This window comes from Macaca mulatta, chromosome 13, assembly GCF_049350105.2.
Source record: "Macaca mulatta isolate MMU2019108-1 chromosome 13, T2T-MMU8v2.0, whole genome shotgun sequence".
Lineage (NCBI taxonomy): Eukaryota > Metazoa > Chordata > Mammalia > Primates > Cercopithecidae > Macaca > Macaca mulatta.
This window is the reverse complement of record NC_133418.1, coordinates 39,339,188-39,361,306: the sequence shown is the minus strand read 5'-3', so window position 1 is coordinate 39,361,306 and position 22,119 is coordinate 39,339,188. Positions and strand designations below refer to the sequence as shown.

The following is a 22,119-nucleotide window of genomic DNA, read 5'->3' as shown; positions in this document are numbered from 1 at the left end:
GTAGACCTCATCCCTGCTTCCATGAAACACATATTGAGAAAGCTTATATTATAATTGGGCCCGCAGATAAACCACTTCATTAAATACTAAGAGAAAGCTTAACTAAATTAGTCTATTATACAGATAATTTTAAAGACAATTTAAGTTTTACTTAAAGCAAACATAGTTGGGTCTGGGTTGATATTCGTATGCATTTGCGTTCTCTGTACACAGTAACTCCTGCCTCCAGGAGGCATTCTAGAAGGTATTCAGCTCTTAACTGAAACTCTGTGCTGCTGTGGTTACCTACCTGTTCACAATGCTTTTGATGTTGTTCCAGTGAAAGAGTGATGTGTAGCGTTTTGTTTTCCTCAGTATTAAGCAGACATTAATTGTCTTCATTTCCATTGGCAGAGCTTTTATCTCAGTTATCAGGAGTGAGACGTTCTGCAGGAGGACAGCTTAATTCCTCTGGCCCTTCCGCTTCTCAGTTACAACAACTGCAGATGCAGCTGCAGCTAGAACGGCAGCATGCCCAGGCAGCACGGCAACAACTGGAGACCGCACGCAACGCAACCCGGCGTACTAACACAAGCAGTGTCACCACTACAATCACACAATCCACAGCAACAACCAACATAGCTAATACAGAAAGCAGTCAGCAGACTCTCCAGAATTCCCAGTTTCTTTTAACAAGGTAGCTCATTTGTTAATAGAATTTTGTTTGGGAAGTAGTATTTTATTGCCACTACAGTCTGGAATTATCTTTTCTCTTTTGTGCATATATATTTCTTTAAAATTCTGTGTTTGATTAAAACTCACAAATCTCTGATTAAAACTGCATATTCAGTATTTCCCGAAGAATGTGAAACATAGTAATTCTTTTAGATAAATTAAGAATACTGGGCCAGACCCAGTGGCTCACACCTGTAATCCCAGCACTTTGGGAGGCCAAGGCAAGCATATTGCCAGAGCCCAGGAGTTCCAAACCACCCTGGGCAACATGGTGAAATCTTATCTCTACAAAAATTAGCCAGGTGGCCGGGCGCGGTGGCTCAAGCCTGTAATCCCAGCACTTTGGGAGGCCGAGGCGGGCAGATCACAAGGTCAGGAGATCGAGACCACAGTGAAACCCCGTCTCTACTAAAAATACAAAAAATTAGCCGGGCGCGGTGGCGGGCGCCTGTAGTCCCAGCTACTCAGGAGGCTGAGGCAGGAGAATGGCAGGAACCCGGGAGGCGGAGCTTGCAGTGAGCTGAGATCGCGCCACTGCACTCCAGCCTGGGCAACAGCGTGAGACTCCGTCTCAAAAAAAAAAAAAAAATTAGCCAGGTGTGATGGTGCGCACCTGTGGTCCCTGCTACTTAGGAGGCTGAGGCGGGAGGATTGTTTGAGCCCTGCAGGCAGAGGTTGCAGTAGCCAAGATTATGCCATTCATTCCAGCCTGGGTGACAGAGTGAGACCCTGTCTCTAAAATAAAATAACTGGTCTTCTTGTTCTCAAGGTATATATCATCATATAATATGAATTGTTTTGCCATAGTACCCATAAAACATTAAACGCTATATCATTATATATATATATGGTTCATATTAGGTGTATTTATCATAATTAACATTGCTTTTTATTGCCAGTTTTAATCTACTGTGAAATATTAAAAGGTATAAGAAGGATTTCATAATACAGTGACAGTTTTCTCCTATGAATTTCTAAAAAAGCTAGATTTAAATTTTTATGGTTGGCACACAAAAGTAACTTAAAAAAAATGACTTCCCATGGTATAAATAATATTCAGTACAACAGTAAACTACTCTACTGGATGGAGTTCCTGTTCGCTTCTGAAACTGTTAGCAACTGTATGTATTTGTCTGCCAGAACTTCATAGGCATTTTATGTGACTTTCAGGAACATAAAGAATTTTAAAAAGAGCAATGATGAGTGGAGACTTAGCCTCAACAGATAATGAACCTGGACTAATTTGGGCTTTTAAGGGAGCAGAGAGGAATATAAAGAAAGAACTGTAAAATGAAGAATAGAGTTTGTATAATACATCATTATCTCCAAAATGCAGTGTGTATGACAATTCATTGGGATGTTAGAAGAAAATATTATAATTTCTACTTATATTTCTTTTATCTCATACTCTGTTAATCCAGTGGTGCATGTGTATAGTTATAAATAACATAGTGTGGGTGCAGAATAAAAAATGCTTGAAAATCCCTGGACTAGAGCCCCAGCTTTGCCACTTGCAAGTTTTGGACCTCAGGCAAGTCATTTCACTCCTCCAACCCTCAATTTTATCATCAGTATCCCAGAAGTTTTGCCTCTAGAGAGAGAATTATTTTGAGGATGAAATGGAATACTGGTATGTGTATGGTCTGGCTCAGTATCTGCCCTATAGTAAAGGCCCAATTAATGGTATTCATTATTATTTGTTATGAAACAAAGAAAAAAAATGTAAATGGGTAATTTACCTTTGAATTACTCTGCTAGGTCAGGAACTGTGCCTGGTTATTAGCAGATAATGCTGCTTTAATAGAACCACAGGGCCACAGATGGAGCTACCTGCTGCCATGTAGCCTTACCTATAGGGACTGACCAGCAGCAGGTCTGTAGCATACCACATCTAAGTTCCTGCCTCAAAAAGGAGATCTACTAGTGTGCATTTCTCCTGAGAGTTCACAGAACTGTGGGTGGAACGTCTTGCCAGTGCCCTTTGGAAAAGACATCTTCCTGTCCACCCTTGCCCTATGCTTTTTTTTTTTTTTTTTTTTTTTAAAGACCCAAACTACTCAGTGAGCTTGTCTGTGCATTTATTCCACACCCAACTCTCAGAGCATGGTAGGAGTAACCTCTGAGTGCTCTCTCTGAATTCTGGTTGTAGCTTCTTGAAATTCCCCTTCTGTCATCTGATACTGTACATTGTATGGTACCATGTAATTTGCAAACCACTTTCCACATATTTCATTGTATCATATGATTTATTTAAGGCAATATTTCCCCAGAAATACTCTCTTAACTTCATATATTCTAAGGAATATATGTAATTATGTTATTCTACCCCCAATTAATAAGGTCAGAGAAAGCAAAGTAAGAAGAATAAAGAGATTATTTACTGTTGGGCTTCTCAGAACTTCACATGTATTAACATGCATTGTGAATTTTCAAGGCAAGGAGAACGGCTGCAGTGTATTCAGGAGAGATCCTGGTCTCTGGTCACTCAGCTCTTAGGTGATATATATAGGGCCCAAGCCTTATTTTTGGTCTTTTCTTTGACCAGGGGCAGTTCCTATTGATGTTGCCCTGGAACTGATGGTAAGGTCACAGTTTCTTTGGAGTTCAAGATAGTTGACCTTTTAGAAAGTGATTGTTGGAGTGTGTAAGTCAGATCGGTCTTTTTTTGAGACAGTTTCGCTCTTGTTGCCCAAGCTGAAGTGCAATGGCACGATCTCAGCTCACTGCAACCACCTCCCAGGTTTAAGCGATTCTCCTGCCTCAGCCTCCCAAGTAGCAGGAATTACAGGCACACACCTCCACACCCGGCTAATTTTTTGTATTTTTAGTAGAAATGGGGTTTCACCATGTTAGCCAGGCTGGTCTCAAACTCCTGACCTCAGGTGATCCGCCCGCCTCGGCCTCCCAAAGTGCTGGGATTACAGCTTTGGAGCCACCGTGCCTTTGACAATGGGACCAGCTCATTTTGCTAACCCCAACTTGAAGATCCTTGCAAGCCTTGCAGTTTCATTTATATCCTAAATTTTATATTTCATCAGGAAGTCAAGACCTAGTACCAGTACCTCACACGCAGACTTTACCTGCCTCTCAGGAATGAGGTGTCTTCTCAGTTACTTCCCTGAAAAACAGACAGTAATATTGTTACTGCATGTTCTCTCGAGGACTGAAGGCCGCAGCCTGTATGTCTTTAGTTCGCCTCGTTGTTACGTGGGTAGTCCTCTTTACGTTCTTTATCTTTCTGTTACGAGGTTTAACTTCTCTAAAATTTTTTTTTCTTTACCAAAGACCTTTTCCAAAGCTAAGAACATGGAATGACTTCAGTTCGTAATATTTTTATAGCTTTGGGTTGAAAACGTGTAGTCTACTCAATCTTCTATTCCATTAGATACTCTCTTATGATATCCTTAATTTTTTTTTAACCATAAATGTAATCAGTCATTTTCTTTCAATGTGGATTTTATGGCTTTTCTGTAATTACCTTTCAGATATTTTTGCATTCTTTCAGTTCTGAAATTTGATCTTTTGTTTTCTGAGTCATAGATACCTAATTATTTAGTGGTTTTGAACTTAGCACCTATGAGATTTTGTGCAAATTACTTAACCTTTGCTTCAGTTTCCTCTTCCTGTAAAATGTTGATAATAATAGTCCCTAACTCAGAGAGTTAAATGAGCTAATGCACTCAAAGAGCACGCAAAGCCCGACCCGCCGTTAGTATCATCCATGGTGGCATGGGGGTGCTCCTGTGCCTTGCAGTGCTGGTAGAACAGCAGGGAGCAGGTGCCAGGCAGTAGGGCAGCATAGAATAGATCTGTCTCTGGGCTCAGGGGGCTGCCTCTGGGTACTCAGGGAGAAGACCTGTCATGTGTGCCTGCCGGGCCTCCTTTCAGTGTCCCCATATTCTCCCTCTTTGTTCCTTTTGCTGCCCCATTGCTTCTGTTAGTTTCCCTTTCTTTGCCACTGAAAGTGTAGAGAAAACCAGTATTGAAACTAAGCAGAATTTTATATCATTTTTTGTTGGAGATTGACCTTTTTTTTTTTTTTGAGACAGAGTCTCACTCTGCTGCCCAGGCTAGAGTGAAGTGGCACGATCTTGGCTCACTGTAACCTCCGGCTCCCGGGTTTAAGCAATTCTCGTGCCTCAGCCTCCCAAGTAGCTTGGATTACAGGCATGCACCACCACACCCTGCTAATTTTTGTATTTTTAGTAGAGAAGGGGCTTCACCATGATGGCCGGGCTGGACATGAACTCCTGATCTCAGGTGATCCACCCATTTCAGCCTCCCAAAGTGCTGGGATTACAGGTGTGAGCCACTGCACCTGGCCAGAGATTGACATTTTAAAGTAATTTAACAAGTTTAGTAACAAGTGATAAGTAGAATTTTCAGCTCTTGACATCTGTCCAGTCTCTGTGCATATGAGCCGGGTTTCCCAGCATAGCCCAGATCTCATAAGTACATGCGTCAGGGGAGCAAGTCAGGCAGGTAGACCTTGCGTCTGCCCTGCTACACGGTAGGTCCTTGGTAGAAGAAATGTAGGAGGGTGTATGTGTTTTCTTGCCCTCTCTAGCTTCTGCATATACCAGGAAGAATTAAATAGAGTAATAGAGAAAAGTCAGAGGAAATTTTCGGATATTTTTCAGTTGAATATTCTGTTCACTGCAGATTTTGTTTTTGTGTTTTTATTTTCCTGTATTTACCCCCAGATGAAATTCTGGTTAGATACTTTCCCAAGCGTCTAATCTGTAAGAAATCCTGTTTTCCTTAGAAAATTTTCACCTAGCTTTCTCTGGAGTGGAAAAAGTCTAAATGTATTTTTTTTTCTCATTGAGTCTAATTAAAGCATAGATTTGCACCTCCAGGTAACAGTATTGCAACAAATGTGGGGAATTCGTCTCAACACAATTAAGGATAAATTAGAGCCAGATATTCCAGCAATGTCTCATTCTGAATTTTGCCAACTGTAAAACTTGCACAGTGGAGAGCACTGTAGATATTGGCCATGCCATTGTTCATTGACTTTTTAACAATAAGGTCTTTTCTTTTTAACTTAAACAGGTTGAATGATCCTAAAATGTCTGAAACGGAGCGCCAGTCCATGGAAAGCGAGCGTGCAGACCGCAGCCTGTTTGTCCAAGAGCTCCTTCTGTCCACTTTAGTGCGTGAAGAGAGCTCATCCTCAGACGAGGATGATCGGGGGGAGATGGCAGATTTTGGTGCTATGGGCTGTGTAGATATTATGCCTTTAGATGTTGCTTTAGAAAACCTAAATTTAAAAGAGAGTAATAAAGGAAATGAGCCTCCACCACCTCCTCTTTGATGACATCCCAATTCGCAGACAATGTCCTCTGTGCTGTATTTGCCAATGAAAGTGGACAACAACTATCTTGGGTTTGTTTGGTGATTGTAATTTCAGGTCTGTCACTCTTGTTACATTGTGTACATTCAAAAGGAAGAGAGAAAATATATATGATAATCATTTCCACTTAACTAATTTTTACTTCTAGCAGGTAAATGTAGGTAGCAGTGCAGGGGTGATCTCTGCTTCCTGTACCTTGACATGCAAAAGGCTGTCCTAATACTCCACATTCAAACTGAAGAGGAAAATTGAAATCTCTAATGAAGCTGCTGTGTGTATTTATGAATATTAATGAATAAAAACTGCTTGGATGGTTTACCTTAACTACTGCATGAGGTTTTTTGCAGCGTGCATGAGTTTTAGTGACCTTGTTATTTAAAAAATTAAATACAAGGAGTAAAACTTAAAAAAAAAAAATACAAAGCCCAAAGCTTTCCCAAACATTATTCAACGGTTACACTACGAAGTAGCTTTTGAATAATGTCTGCCTGAATCACCTTTCTTTGTGTGCCTCCTACGCACAAAGCCAGCTCTGCAGTGGAATCTGGGGATTGTGGCCGGGTGTGGCACTCCGCCCTGTGTGACTGTCCTGTCTCCCTGTTAGTCATCTTGCCTGTGTGGAGCTCAGCCTGTCTCTTTAACTCATCTGTAGAAGACACACCAGTAAAGCTACCGTTGGAATCTGCTGCAGGGGCCTTTGTGTGCCCTAAAAACAAATCCTGTTCATGTTTGTTTAAAGTTTTTACTTTTTGTGGTTGTTTAAAATTTTTTCAATTGTTAAATATGTTTTATTCAGGTGTAGATGAATTTCATTTATTGACTGTTCAACAGAGTTAACCTGAATTATGTTGTCTTTGTTTTTAAAAATCTCACATTCTCAATCATATTTTGCGTTATTTATGTATTTGCTTTGTAGTTTGCTGAGACAGATCAGTATCAGGGGAGCTTTGAGGATTTGCCTTCCCAGATTTGTCAATATATTACAACCAAATTCTTAATGCTAATTTTAGCACCTTTTATTTATTGGGTTTTTTTTCTGGCATAAAAAGTAAAGCCTTTTAATTGAATCATGCCACCTATATGCCTATATTATTAATCCTATGTGTAAAAAAAATGTACAGCTTATTTGGGGTTTGTTTTGGGGTTTGGAAGGGCTGGGTTATTTTTTATTTCCTGTTTCGGTTTTTGTGCATAGACTTTCACAATAGCTCCAAGGCAGGGACAGCGGGTTTGGGGGTTGGGAGGGCAGTTTTTGGAATGTAAATTTAGGACTTTTAAAAAGGTGCGCACAGCTTCTGATAAATTTATAACCAGACTTAACCTAATCATGTCTCGTTCCAGTTCTGTTTTCTCTGAGCCCTTTTCTTAGTCTCCTCTCTTTCTCCTGTCATCCTTTTCCTTTCCTGTCCGTGTATCTCCGTTTCTTCAACATGACAAGCATACAGACTTGAACACCTTTCCGGTGTTCTTCCGAGAACTGTGAAGTCCATGTTCATCCAAATGTAACCAAAAAAGAAGTCACCCTACATGTCTGAAAAACTGTTGCTTCTCCTCTGAAACTTCAAACTCCAATAATAGCTTTGTTTTCTTTAGTTTCTGTAATGGAAAATGTTTAAAGGAAAACTTTACACCAGGCTTCTGGTTACACTAGAAGTCAAGCCCAGTAGGGATTTTCATTTTTTTTTCGATTGGTTGTTGAGAAGTTTCAAAAACCAGTTTTCAAGCTGTGGTCTTTCAAACACATCTGCACTAAGTCACACATTTCAATAAAGCATTTTCAAGACTGTTGACCACTTGAATTTCTTTGGTGTTGGTGGATGAACCTAACCATTACTCAGAGATTTTATATCTCTAATCCAGTATTTTTTTTCTTTTTATGCTAAACGTGGGAGATCCTGGTTTTGTGTGAATGCATTATTTTGGATGTGAGAAATTTTTAAAAATGCCAATTATGTACTTTCCCTTTTCTGCACAAATTCTGGGAAAATGTAAGAGCCTTCATTTTTTAACATGGTTTTAGGGAACAAATGTAAGTCCATTCAGAGCAGTTTAATTTAGATGATCACTTTAACACTGCAGAAGACCTAAGGAGTCATAAGATTCCATCTCATGTAGAATACTGTATATTAATTATTTTTTACCAGATATTTTACAAATACCTCACCTCATCCTGTATGTAATCAATAATGTATTATTTTAGGGTAGAAAGACACAGAATATCAATATAAAAATATATTCAAGCCCTTGAAATTCTTGTGTCCTTTTTCTTTAGTTTCTGGATCAAAATCTTATTACTGGATGTACTGTTGAATAAAAATTGCAAAGACTTTGATGGACAGGAGACAAAATCAAAATATACCACTGTTTATTTTGGCAGTACCTTCAAATTTCTAAGGACCAGATCCTGAATTTTGAGAAGTTTTTGTTTTGTTGAGTTTTGAGCGTCTAGGATATAAGTTTATAAATCTTCTACAGTGCTTGTCTTTACTTCCTGTTAAGAAATCATTTAAATCTTTCTCCTCAAGGTGCTCTGGAAGAAGTTTAATTTCAACTCTGAACAAATAGAAATAACTGTGCTTCCTTGTATGGCTGCAATCATAAGATACAATTTCTATGGTTGGCTACCGTGAAATTATTGTATTTATATTGCATTGTTTTGTTTAAAACAAAAAAAAAATCCACAGAAGTAGAACCTAGGTTTGCTACTAACAAAATAGTGGATTCTTATAATGAGGCTCAGGTAAAGTAAGAGAAAGCTTCTCTCCCTGTGGTCCCCAGAGAAATGAAGTTTAGGATAGCACATTACACTATTAGAAATAATAGATGTAACAAAAAAAACCCAGTCCATTATCCCCACCCCTCATTTTCCCTCTCAATATTAGAAATTTAATATACTGACAGATTTTCAAAGGTCACCAAGGCTTTTGTGTTTTTTCTCGTCTGTGGGCCACAATTAGAGAACAGCTAACAGGTCCAGAGTTCTCTTAATAGGTCCAAGACTTAGTTTACAGAAAAAAGCTAGGCTCCTCAGTGCAAATATTAATACTTTATACACTTTACTCCATGGATCTTGCGGTGAGCACACATGTCAATAGTTCATGGCTCTAGTTAAGGACAAATAAAGCGGGGTTGGGAGTAGGAGGAGAACACTCTACAGAGAGGTTATGGTAGCAGGTGACTGGAGAAAAGGATCTTTTGAATGGGATTCCTGTAACAGTGTTCAGTACCAATGTTAAGTCTTCTGTAAGTGGGGTCTAATATGGCTTACTGATACAGGCATGTGTGAAAAACTAAGTGTCATGGAGGAATGGGTGCTAAAAGCTCTTAACAGTTTTGTAGAGAAGCCCTGCAGCAATGTTTCTATGACATGCCTGTTTCTTAATTATTTGCATGCACAGTTTAAGGGGTACATGCAATATTGGTTTCATGTGCAGTAAAAACATAGCTGAGTGCGGTGGCTCATGCCTGTAATCCCAGCACTTTGGGAGGCCAAGGTGGGTGGATCACGAGGTCAGGAGTTCAAGACCAGCTTCGCCAACATAGTGAAACCCCATCTCTACTAAAAAACACAAAAAATTAGCCACGCTTGGTGGTGGGCACCTGTAATCCCAGCTACTTGGGAGGCTGAGGCAGGAGAATCGCTGGAACCTGGGAGGTGGAGGTTGCAGTGAGCTGAGATCATGCCATTGTGCTCCATCCTGGGTGACAGTGCGAGACTCCATCTCAAAAAAAAATACTGGGTACGAAATTTTCCCAGAATTACATGCAAAAGTTGGTGTTTATGCTGGAAAAAGGTAACAGTTATCTGTGCTCTTTCTAAAGCTCAACTAAACACTAAAACAGTTCTCTCCTTGAGATTGGAGGTAGGATGGCAGTTGGCAGGGTGAAGGGAAGAGGTTGGGGAGGAGTCTCTTATAACATTTCATCCCCAATGGTAACTGAAGCCCTGTGTCTGGCCTGGAGTGGATAGAGGTTAGGGTTAGAGTGCAGGAGGGAGCAGCTGTCTGCAGACTTTCAGGTTGTGACAGTGTAATGAAATTCTGTGCTGTTAAAACATGGCTATGTCTTGAGTTAGTCATTACAGTATTCCAAAGCCAAATTCAAGTGACTGTTTTTCAGAATAGTGTAAAAATTAATTCCCTGTGCTCATCGGCTTCAACCATGCAGACGCAACATTTGTTTCTAATTAGTACTCTTGCCTCTTGGTTTCTGTAGTTTTTCAACCATCTCTGTCAGTGTTCTATAAATGCAAACATTCATTACTTAAGGAACCCTGCAGCAGACCTCGAATAAGATGTGACTTGATGTTTGTTGCCACTTCCTCAACTTGGTTAGCAAATTCAAGTTTTGAAAGATGATTCATCTCAGAGAAGTTGATCCTGAACCTCTACATCACATTTTAGTTGGTTGCTATCACGTGGGTAATGTCTTAACGTGGGTTCCTCGAATCACAAAGGAGAATGCTCTAAAGTCCTCACGTTAACTTTAGTAAGTCAGTTACCTTTACGGCAACTAAAGAGATGAATTAAAAAGAACCCTTAAGCCGGGCGCGGTGGCTCACGCCTGTAATCCCAGCACTTTGGGAGGCCGAGGCGGGTGGATCACGAGGTCAGGAGATCGAGACCACGGTGAAACCCCGTCTCTACTAAAAATACAAAAAACTAGCCGGGCGCGGTGGCGGGCGCCTATAGTCCCAGCTACACAGGAGGCTGAGGCAGGAGAATGGCGTGAACCCGGGAGGCGGAGCTTGCAGTGAGCCGGAGATCGCGCCACTGCACTCCAGCCTGGGGGACAGAGCGAGACTCCATCTCAAAAAAAAAAAAAAAAACCCTTAAGTCTGACTGTCTCGGGTAACTTGGTGTACTGTCTCGGGTAACTTTACTTGGTGTATAGATAGTGCACAGATATGGATGATGGCTGCACATGGCTGACTTGAAAACCCATGTCGGGCCGGGCGTGGTGGTTCACACCTGTAATCCCAGCACTTTGGGAGACAGAGGCGGGTGGATCATGAGGTCAGGAGTTCAAGGGCAGCCTGGCCAAGATGATGAAACCCAGTCCCTACTAAAAATACTAAAATTAACTGGGCATGGTGGCGGACACCTGTAATCCTAGCCACTTGGGAGGCTGAGGCAGTGAATTGCTTAAACCCAGGAGGTGGAGGTTGCAGTGAGCTGAGATGGGGCCACTGCACTCCAGCCTGGGGGACACAGCAAGACTGTCTTCAAAAAAAAAAAAAAAAACGTGGGCTGCATGTGCAAAGCCTGGGGCTGCTTTCCACAGGCCTAGATAGTGATTCTCTTCAAGGAGGCCTTTACTAACCACAGGGAACCCAGCATCTGACTGTGTCCTTGGCAGACAGTGCAGGTAGCCTGTAGAATGTTGGCTCCTCTGTCTATAGAAACCATCAGTTCCCTGCTCGCTCTCATTCATACATACTTTTTGAGTTCCCAGTAGGTACTAAGCTTTGTCTAAGCATTATTTGTCAACTGTGATTTTTACAGACTTCCCCTGTAAGAATTTTCTAAAAGAGCCTTTCTCCCTTACACAATTGAAATGTTTTCAAAGGTCATCAAGCCTGTTGCCTTTGGTCGATCACGTGACCAATCAGATCTGGTGAGTGAGCTGCTGCCTTAAATCTACCAAATTAGACTAAGAGCGTTTGGAGTCTGCCTCACACATAAGAGATCCATATTCATTTAATAGTGAAACCAGCCCAGAAGCATCCTCTTCTGTAAGTTGGATGGAGTCCCAGCTCTCTCTCCTTGTAGATTTTCTGACCACACCCTGTATATAAGGTTTTCTTGAGGTAGATGCAGCAATATTCCTGAGGTAAGATTCTACAATGCTCCTGTACTGGCGAGTGGACTGGACCAACAGGCACTGGCTTCAGCCGCTGTCCCTAGGGACTGAAGGAGAGTTCATGGATTCTTACACCCTAGTCATGAAAGCTATTCTGGCCAGCCTTGAATCCATTTAATTTTGCCCAGGAGAACCTCTCATGACAAGAAGACATTATTTTGCCCATGAAAGTCCATTTTTAAATATACAGTATGGGCCGGGCGCGGTGGCTCAAGCCTGTAATCCCAGCACTTTGGGAGGCCGAGGCGGGCGGATCACGAGGTCAGGAGATCGAGACCATCCTGGCTAACACGGTGAAACCCCGTCTCTACTAAAAAATACAAAAAACTAGCCGGGCGTGGTGGCGGGCGCCTGTAGTCCCAGCTACTCAGGAGGCCGAGGCAGGAGAATGGCGTGAACCCGAGAGGAGGAGCTTGCAGTGAGCCGAGATCCAGCCACTGCACTCCAACCTGGGTGACAGAGCAAGACTCCGTCTCAAAAAATAAATAAATAAATAAATAAATAAATAAATAAATAAATATACAGTATGCTAATTAGCAGTGTCTGTTGAATTGCCCTATCGGATAGCAGCCACCACGTGTGCTGACCTCTCAGGATTCAGACTCACCTTGGAAAATATCACACTGATGATACCGTACTTTAGAGTAAATTGCATATTGTGGCAGGCTCCCAGACTAATTCATACTGAACCCTTGATATAGATTTTCCTTTATAACATCACCACCTGTCATGAAGCTTACCTGTTTTCTGATTTGAATAAACTTTGGGTTGTGCGCCTCACTTTACATTGCATTCGCTGAGATAACTGAGTGTGACTTCCGTGTTGTGTCATCTTAAGATGTCAGTAATGTTCAACACAGACTTGGTCATCTGTGGCACTGGTGTTTTGGCGTTTCTGTAGTTTTTGTTTTGGTTTGTTTTTTGAGATGGAGTTTTGCTCTTGTTGTCCACACTGGAGTGCAGTGGCACGATCTCGGCTCGCTGCAACCTCCGCCTCCTGGGTTCAAATGATTCTCCTGCCTCAGCCTCCCAAGCAGCTGGGATTACAGGCACATGCCACCAAGCCTAGCTACTTTTTTATATTTTTAGTAGAGACGGGGTTTCACCACGTTGGTCAGGCTGGTCTCAAACTCCTGACCTCAGGTGATCCACCTGCCTCGGCCTCCCAAAGTGCTGGGATTACAGGCATGAGCCACCACACCTGGCCTCATTTCTATAGTTTTAAATCCCCTGTGAAATACAATTTCTCCTATTGTCCCTCTCTGCTTCCTCTCCTGTTTCCTTATGGGGGTGTGTGTGTGTGTGTGTTTTATTAATGCTTCTAGTGACATCTGCCATTTCAGTTCCATTTGCCTACAGAATTTTCAGGACCATCCAGGTTACCATTCTTGCTGCTGTCTGAGCCTGAGGGGTGAAGGTGTGGCCTCTGTCCTCAGTCCAGAAAAGGACTTTGGAATACTGATTCTACTTACAGCTTCACAGGGCAAGACTAGAAAGAAGGACTTGAGAAGGAGCCCCCCGAACTTCAGCATGAACATAAGCCCCACCCACTCAGGACCAGAAGGGACAAGACTTGCTCCTTATCCATTTTTTTTCCCTCTTCAGACTTCCTGTTGGCTTTTGGTGGTTGTTTTTCCCCATTTTGAACAACTCAACTGCCTCTGGCCAATGGCAGGGGGTTTTTTGTTGTTGTTTGTTTTTGTTTGTTTATTTTATTTTATTTTATTTATTTATTTTTTTTTTGAGACAGAGTCTCACTCTGTAGCCCAGGCTGGAGCGATATGGCTCCGGCTCACTGCAACCTCCACCTTCCAGATTCAAGCGATTCTCCTACCTCAGCTTCCCGAGTAGCTGGGACTACAGGTCCGCACCACCACACCCAGCAAATTTTTTACTTTTAGTAGAGACAGGTTTTCACCATGTTGGCCAGGCTTGTCTCGTACTCCTCACCTCAGGTGATCTGCCCGCCTCAGCCTCCCAAAGTACTGAGATTACAGGAGTGAGCCACCGTACCCCGCCAAGCCAACAGCAGGTTTAAAAGCAATTGGTGAAAATTACATTTTAGTATCTACCTGAACAAATGCCTTTCACTTCAGCCTAGGGCTCTAGGGTTGTCCCCCAAGTCACTGTGTTCTGAGGAGGAGGGTGGATTGGATCTTTTTTTTTCTTTTTTTTTTCTTTTTTTTAAGACAGGGTCTCACTCTGTCTCCCAGGCTGGAGACTGTGTCTCCCAGGCTGGAGTGCAGTGGTGCAATCTTGGCTCACTACAGCCTAGACCTTCTGAACTCAAGCTCTCCTCCCACCTCAGCCTCCCCAGTAGCTGGGACTACAGGCACATGCTACCATGCCCAGCTAATTTTTGTATTTTTTGTACAGATGGGGTTTCGCCATGTTGCCCAGCCTGGTCTCGAATTCCTGGGCTCAAGCGATTTGCCTACCTTGGCCTCCCAAAGTGCTGGGATTACAGGTGTGAGCCATGCCTGGCCGGATTGTATCTTTTTAAGAACACTATTGGCATATTTTGATAAAACTTTTAATCTTTTCATAGCGTTTTCCAAGTGTTCACCATTTTATGGTTATAGAGTCCCAAGCAAGTCCACCTAACAAAACCGAAACCCACCAAGTTCACTCGCAGGCGCTTGTCCAGTGGTCCTGGGCAACACATTCTTTTCACACAGCTGTCTTTCAAACTGCCTTCAGCTCCGGTAGAGTCTGGCCGCCAAGGATTGGGGCGGGTTGGTTGATCATTAATCCTAAAATGTAAAGGTTGCAACAAATAGCACTTTTCACATCTTATACTGTTGTAAATTACACATTTTAGACGTTGTTACAAGACATTTCAAGTAGACAGCATTTGATGAAGTGTTTGTAAGATAGCTTTTAGATGCTTATAAATTCTGTAGCCAGCCATAACAGATGTTGGTTGGGAGAAAGAATGGAATTAAGTTTGTAAAAAGAAGTGGTTGGAAAATTTACAATGAATGATGAGAATGGATGTGAATCTTCTGCATCAGAAATTAGGGTTCAGCTAATCATCTTGGGGTTCTCTCTCTTACCTCAAAAGTATTCAGATCATGCTTGGACTAGGAGGAAAGTCGTGGGTAATAATTGGTAGGTCAATTCTGGGGAGGTAAAATTTGCAGAACTTCCTGGATTGCTGACATTGCCTGCCCTGTGGAAGCAAAAGGGAAAATGGTGGTGTTGCTTGATCAGATGTTAGAACTTGGAATTCATGGTGGGGATAAGGAGATGCACGTTTTTGTGTCAAGGGCGGTGGACGGGTCTCAAAATCAAGTTGGGTTGGAGGTGAAGTTAGGGAAAACCTGGAGAATGGAACTCTGGAATTAAAGCTTAGAATTGGAAAGGGCTAATTGCTCTCTGGTTGCAGAAGTTCCCTTAGAAATATTCCTGACAAGTGAATATCCACCCAGAACAGGGAGAAGATAAAATGCTGTGGTTACAAGCACAGACGTGAGTTTCAATCTTGGCCCTACCACTTACTAGCTGTGTGATCTTGGCCAAGTTAATTAACTTTAATTAAACAGTGTTCCTATTGTCTCATTGTTAAATGTAGCTAATAATAGTATTAAATAATGTGCTAATATAGTGCCTGGTGTGAAGTAACCATAAAACAAATGGCAGGTGCCTCAGAAGGCAACCAACACAACAGGGACCCAAAGTGACCAATAGAAAGAGTGGAATTTGGGCTGGACGCGGTGGCTCACAGCTGTAACCCCAGCACTTTGGGAGGCCAAGGCGGGCAGATCACTTGAGGACAGGAGTTCAAGACCAGCCTGGCCAACATGGTGAAACCCTGTCTCTACTAAAAGTACCAAAAATTAGCCAGGCGTATTGGCGGGCACCTGTAACCCCAGCTACTCGGGAGGCTGAGGCATGACAATCGCTTGAGGAAGGCAGAGGTTGCAGTGAGTTGAGATCGCGCCACTGCACTCTGGCCTGGGCAACACAGTGAGACTCTGTCAAAAAAAAAAAAAGTAATAATAATAATAATAAGGAAAGAAAGAGTGATTTGCTTGGGAGCAAAGGGAAGACAGAGCCAGATAACGTCTACGCAAACACAGCACATTGATTTCATTAGTCCCATCCTGCTTCAATACTTCTAAGTCATTCTGGCAAAACTCCATGAGGGTCAGTGACCTGGTAAAAATTGTGGAAGCTCAAGTTTCTTTATCTGGGGAGTTCAAGAGTTGGGGAAGGACGGGGTCCCCCTAGACCATAGGTATCAAAGAATAAACATCAACTGAGGCTTTACTATGGATCCTGCCACCTCTTCATTTACTCAATTTCTTGGGCATCTACTAAGTGCCTGGCACTGTTCTAGGCACTTGGGGTTCTCCAGTGAATAAAGCAAAGAGGTCCCCAGCTCACTAAATAGCACAACTTCCCAGTTGCTCAGTCCAAAACCTGTTGGAATCATTTTCTACTCTTTTTCTCACACTTCACATCCATTTCGTCAGAAGATCCCACTGTCTCTATTTCCACACTTTTCCAGAAACTGCCCCTCCCACCGTCTCCACTGCCCGCCGCCTGGCCCAGGCCTCCATCGTATCCCCACAGAGTCACTGCTATAGCTTCCAAGTGGCATCGCTGCCCCTGCCCTTCCATGTCCCAGCACAGCAGCTGGGTGATCCTGTCAGAACCCGCACCTCCAATCCCTCCGCCGCTCCCGCCTCTCAGAGGAAAGGCAGGGTCCTCACCACGGCCCCTGGCTCCCACAGGCTGTGGCTCTCGTTCCTTTTCGGGGTTCATGCCCTGCTACTCTATTCCCTCCCCCAAGCCTCGCTGACCACTTTGCTGTCCCTCGGGCATGCCACAGCTCTGGGACTTTTGCCTTTGCAGTCCCCTTTTCTTGGAAGATCCATATTTCCTCACCTCCTTCTCTTTGTCGGTGAGGCCTTCTCTGACTATCCAACTGAAAACAGCGATCCCAGGCCCACCCAGCACACCCATGCCCCACCTCCAGGGTTCAAGCCATTCTCCTGCCTCAGCCTCCCAAGTAGCTGGAATTACAGGCGCCCACCACCATGCCCAGCTAATTTTTGTATTTTTAGTAGAGACAGGGTTTCACCATGTTGACCAGGCTAGTCTCGAACTCCTGACCTCAGGGGATCCACCCACCCCGGCTTCTCAAAATGCTGGGATTACAGGCATGAGACACTGCACCTGGCCTGTTTCTCTATAACTCTTATCACCATCTGACATCCTCCCTACCCCATGTACACATTATGAACGCACACACACACACACCCCTACATACACACACACACACACCCCTACATACACACACACACACACCCCTACATACACACACACACACACCCCTACATACACACACACACACACACACACACAGATGCCAGCTTCCTGAGGGCAGGGCTGTCCATTAGTCACCCTTGTATCTCCATGTCTACAAGGCATGGCACACGGTAAGTGCTCCAAAATATTTATGGGATGAAAGAATGAATGGTGTGGGCCAGGCTCTGTTAAGAGTGTTGATTATTATGTCAAAAGTGCACACCAATATCAAATACTCAGTCCCTGTGGAAAACAGTTTGGCAGTTCCTCAAAACATTAAACACAGAATTACCATGTGACCCAGCAATTCCACTCCCAGGTATATCCAAGAGAATTGAAAACATATGTTCACAAAAACCCTCCTACATTCATGCTCAGAACAGCATCATTCATAATAGCTGAAAAGTGGAAACAACCCAGATGTCCATTCACTGATGAAAGGATAAACAAAACACGATCTACGCAATGGACTATTATGCAGCCATAAAAAAGGATGACATACCGACACATGCTGCAACTTGGATGAACTTTGCAAACACAGTAAGTGAAAAAAGTCAGTCGTAAAATGCCACAGAGTATATGACTCCGTTTACATGAAATTCCCAGAACAGGCAAATCCATGGAGACAGAAAGTGGATTAGTGGTTGCCAGGGGTTGGGCAAGGAGAGAGTGGGGAGTGGCAGCTCGTGTGCACTGGATTTCTTTCTGGAGTGTTGAAGAGGTTCTAGAATTATATAATGGTGATGGTTGCGTAACTCTGTGAATATATGAAAAGCCACTAAATTGTACACTTTGAAATGGTTAAAATGGTGAATTTTATGTAAAGTTTATCTCAAAAAAAAAAAAAGTCAAACGTAGCTGTGGTAGGTATTCTTAACATCCCCATTTTATGGATGATGAAAGTATGGGTGAGGGACCAGCTCTGCCAGGTGCCCAGCAACCCTGCACATTTCCACCGGGCTCGACGGCAACCTGACCTGCGTCTTGGTGGAACACTCTGCAACTCCTCGCAGAGCAAGGGGCGTTCAGTGGCCCTGTGCATCGCTGTCGTGAGGCAGTCTCACCTGCCTCCCCACCCTTTTGGAACTGCTGCAAGGCCATTTCTCATGGAGCTCCCTAGTTTCTGTTGAGCACAGCGCTTTCCTCCTCTCTCCCCGCTCCCACAAGATAGTCTGCAGACGCCTGCTAAGTCTGTAGAGGCTGGGTTGCAGTTGAGAGCTGGCTGCTGCACAGCAGGGCAACCCACTATCCATGCCATCTGGTGTCCCAACCCTCCAGCCTGGTGTCCTCCTGTGGAAAGAGGGACACAAGGAGCTGACACGCCATGCTGATTTTGCTTTTGCTGTCTGTGTTCGTAACAACCTGTCCAAATCCATGTGGCTTGATGTCTCCCTACAGACAAATCTAGGGAAGTGTGGCTGGCCAGCCCTGCAGTCGCAGGGGTAATCTCTACGGCCGGCCCTGTTAGCCCCTGCTGCTTTGGGAATGCTTGATGCTGAGATGAAATAAATGTTCCCGGGGCCCACCACTGCTGGAGGCAGGATCCCATCCCAGCTGGTCTGACTCAAGTCAGAGACAGTAAACTCCATCTGGCATGTTATCTGATATGACAGTAAATTAAAATGAAGACAGTTCTAGAAAAGACAAGATTTGTTCTAAAGTTTTTCTTTCTGATCTCTTCAAAATTTCTGCCTTATCTTTACTACAACAATTCAGAGAAGTCAAGGAACTCCAAAGCCTCTCTTGGGGACATTTAGACAGTCATCTTTGGGGAAATACGGGAGTAGGACATGTAAAGTCACTCAATGACTTTTAGAAACATTAGCCTGGGACCACATATACATTTCTTCAGGATTAGAAATTACATGGCAGTTTTTACACTATAACTATAGTGTAAAAACGTTGTCTCCAAAATTGCCACTGCAGTTTCCAAAGGTCGAAAGCCCTCACCCATTAGGGACATTTGAGTCATGGCACCTCACCTAGGCCCCCTTCAACCACCACCCTGATCTTCCAGCTGCCTCTTCTGTCCTCAAGACAGAAGCTTGCCTAATTCCTTGGAACAAGAGGCAGCAGATCCTGAGAAGTTTCTGCTTGTGTTTGTCTGCACGGAGATGGCTTCAGCAGTGGTGGGGGTGCGGGCAGGGCCAGGACTGCCCCCTTAGTCTGTGAGGCTGGGGATCGGCCACAGTGAATTGGCTCCACATCCACGAAGAGGCAAGGAGGCTCTGCTCTAGTGATCCAGGGCCAAGCCTGGGAAGCTCCAGATCTGGGACAAGCTCCAGATTAGGCCCAGGCTAGCCGTGTGAGATTGGAGCAGCTGCTTAACTCTGAGCCTGCCCTTCCTGCCACACGAGTCCCTGCTGGCTGTGTGGATGAGCAGAAATAATGTCTGTGAAGGCATCACAAGGTCTCAAATGGAAGGCTCCAACAACTGGTTCAGCGAAGAAAGGTTTAGGGAAAATACACACTTCCATGACCCCAACTGTGGAGAAATATTTCTGTTTCTAGCTTGAAGAGCAGCAGGGCACTGTCTGGTGAGGAACTTTTCCTCCCGAACAGTCTCAAAATTGAAGCTCTGAGCACACTTAGCCAGGCCTTCCCTCATCTCTTCCTCTTCTGCACATTTGTTCAACTGCGATCTGAGTCAAGCTAGCAAGATCCAAGCTAGTCTAGCAAAGTGTTTTCCAAGCAGCCTTGAAAAGGGGTTGGCTCGTGATGGACACCTATTCCTAATATTTGCAGTTGGCTTTGCAGTGTTCTCATGACAGCGAAGGTGTGAGGGTGTCTATTGCCACCCGCTTTTGAGAGAGAAGCACTGAGCACTACAGCAGCACAGCTAATGTTTATTGGGCCCTTCGTTCCATCCAGGAATTTAGATGGATTATTTTATTTAATCATTTCCATTAACCTGCTACCATTATCCCACTTTGGAAAGAACACAACGGAGGCCCAGGAGGGGTAAGGATTCTGTCCTGCAGTCTGAGGCCAGCAGGGCTGTGGTTCCCAGCAAGGTGAGGGTCTTGACAGTTTGGGACCAAACAAGGGTGAAGTTCAGGACGTGGCCACGTGAGGGCGGTGGACTAACATGAAACAGAAAAGCAACCCCTCGCCCAAACGCCGGACACCTCCCAAAGGTCCTTGTTAACCTCTATTTGATTTCTATTTATTTTCCAGGCAGTTGTGGGAATTGGGTAAAAGTGTGGTGTCTGGGGCCAGACGGCCTGGGATGGATGCTGCCTCCATCATTTACCGACTGTGTGATCTCAGGAAAATTAGTTACCCTTCCTGTTTACCCTCCCCGAGCTTGCTTCCGCTTCTGTAAAGTGGCCCAGTTAGCCACCGGCAGGCCGGGACTCCAGAGCCACTGAGGACAAGTGGCAGCGCGTAACTGCTGGCGCCAGGGGGCGCGATTATCGTAGTGAGCGGCACGGTGGGAGTGGCGCCAACGGTCCGTTCAGAAGAGACTTCTGGAGATGGTTCATAGAACTTGGTATAAACAAAAGGCGAAATAGTTGCATTAGCCAACAGAGTGCTATTCAAATTGAACCATCAAAAGAAATAAGGATGGGTGATGATGAAGCTGAGGATAGTTGCTCCAATAAAAAGTCACTCTCCCTTGCCCAGTTTCTACACTGAGTCATTTTTTGAACCTAGAACCCACTGATTGAAGCAGCACCTGCAACTCCAGCAGGAAGACTCCTGCAACACGTGGCAATTGAATATGTAATGACTCCTTCAGGCCTTCCCTCAAAGCGACATAACACTATTTACTTGGGTAATTGGGCACTGGGGAAAGAAAATACTAAACATCTTGAGGACAATTAGACACAGACTTATAGTAGATACGAATAACCTAAGATCCCAAGTGTAATCATGGCCCCTGTTAGAATTAGGCACATATAGGCTGGGCACAGTGGCTCATATCTGTAATCTCAGCACTTTGGGAGGTTAAGAGGGGAGGATCACTTGAGGCCAAGAGTTGGAGACCAGCCCAGGTAATATAGGAAGAACCTATCTCTACAAAAAATTTTAAAATTAGCCAGGTGTGGTGGTGCATGCCCGTAGTTCCAGCTACTCAGGAGGCAGAGGCGGGAGGACCACTTAAACCCAGGAGTTCAAGGCTGCAGTGAGCTATGATCATGCCAGGGCACTGCAGCCTGGGCCACAGAGCAAGAAGCTGTCTCAAAAAAAAAAAAAAAAAAAAAAAAAAGGAATAAAAGCATATAGTGACTAGGTATAAATGGAGTTCTGGCTAAACTCCAGCCCAGAATAGGTCCATTGAGCAGTGGACATTTCCTCAGTTCCCAAATGTACATGAAATAGAGATTCTTGGTAGTTGGCTTAATCTCAACAGTTCTTTTCATTATAGCAATTTGAATGGGTGTGTAGTGGTTCTCAATGTGGATTAAATTTGCTTTTCCAAATTGACTATATTGAGAACCTTTCATATGCTTATAGCTATTTGTATATCTTCTTTGGTGAAATGTCTATTTTGTACATATTTTAATTGGGTTGGTTGTTTACTTTATTACTGATTGATTTTTTTTTTTTTCCCCTTGAGACAAGGTCTCACTCTGTTGCCCCGCTTGGAGTGCACTGTCATGATCTCAGCTCACTGTAGCCTTGACATCCCAGCCTCAAGATATCCCTCCACCTCAGCCTCCCAAGTAGATGGGACTATAGGCACACACCACCGTCTCGCTCTGTTGCCCAGGCTGGAGTGCAGTGGGGCAATCTCAGCTCACTGCAACCTCCATCTCCCAGGTTCAAGCGATCCTCATACCTCAGCCTCCCGAGTAGCTGGGACTACAGGCGCGCACCACCAAGCCTGGCTAATTTTTTGGGTATTTTTAGTAGAGACGGGGTTT

The 22,119-nt window shown here is 43.8% G+C and overlaps 1 protein-coding gene across 1 annotated transcript in view; it reads left to right on the top strand.

Moving 5' to 3' along the window:
- The window catches only part of KCMF1 (potassium channel modulatory factor 1), an 85,159-nt gene extending 77,301 nt beyond the window's left edge, over positions 1-7,858 (top strand). The window contains exons 6-7 of the mRNA XM_015112755.3: positions 394-676; positions 5,770-7,858. Of these exons, the coding sequence (XP_014968241.1) occupies positions 394-676; positions 5,770-6,031 (545 nt within the window). The 3' untranslated portion in view covers positions 6,032-7,858. The remainder of the gene's footprint in view (positions 1-393; positions 677-5,769) is intronic.
- Positions 7,859-22,119: the final 14,261 nt, after the last annotated feature.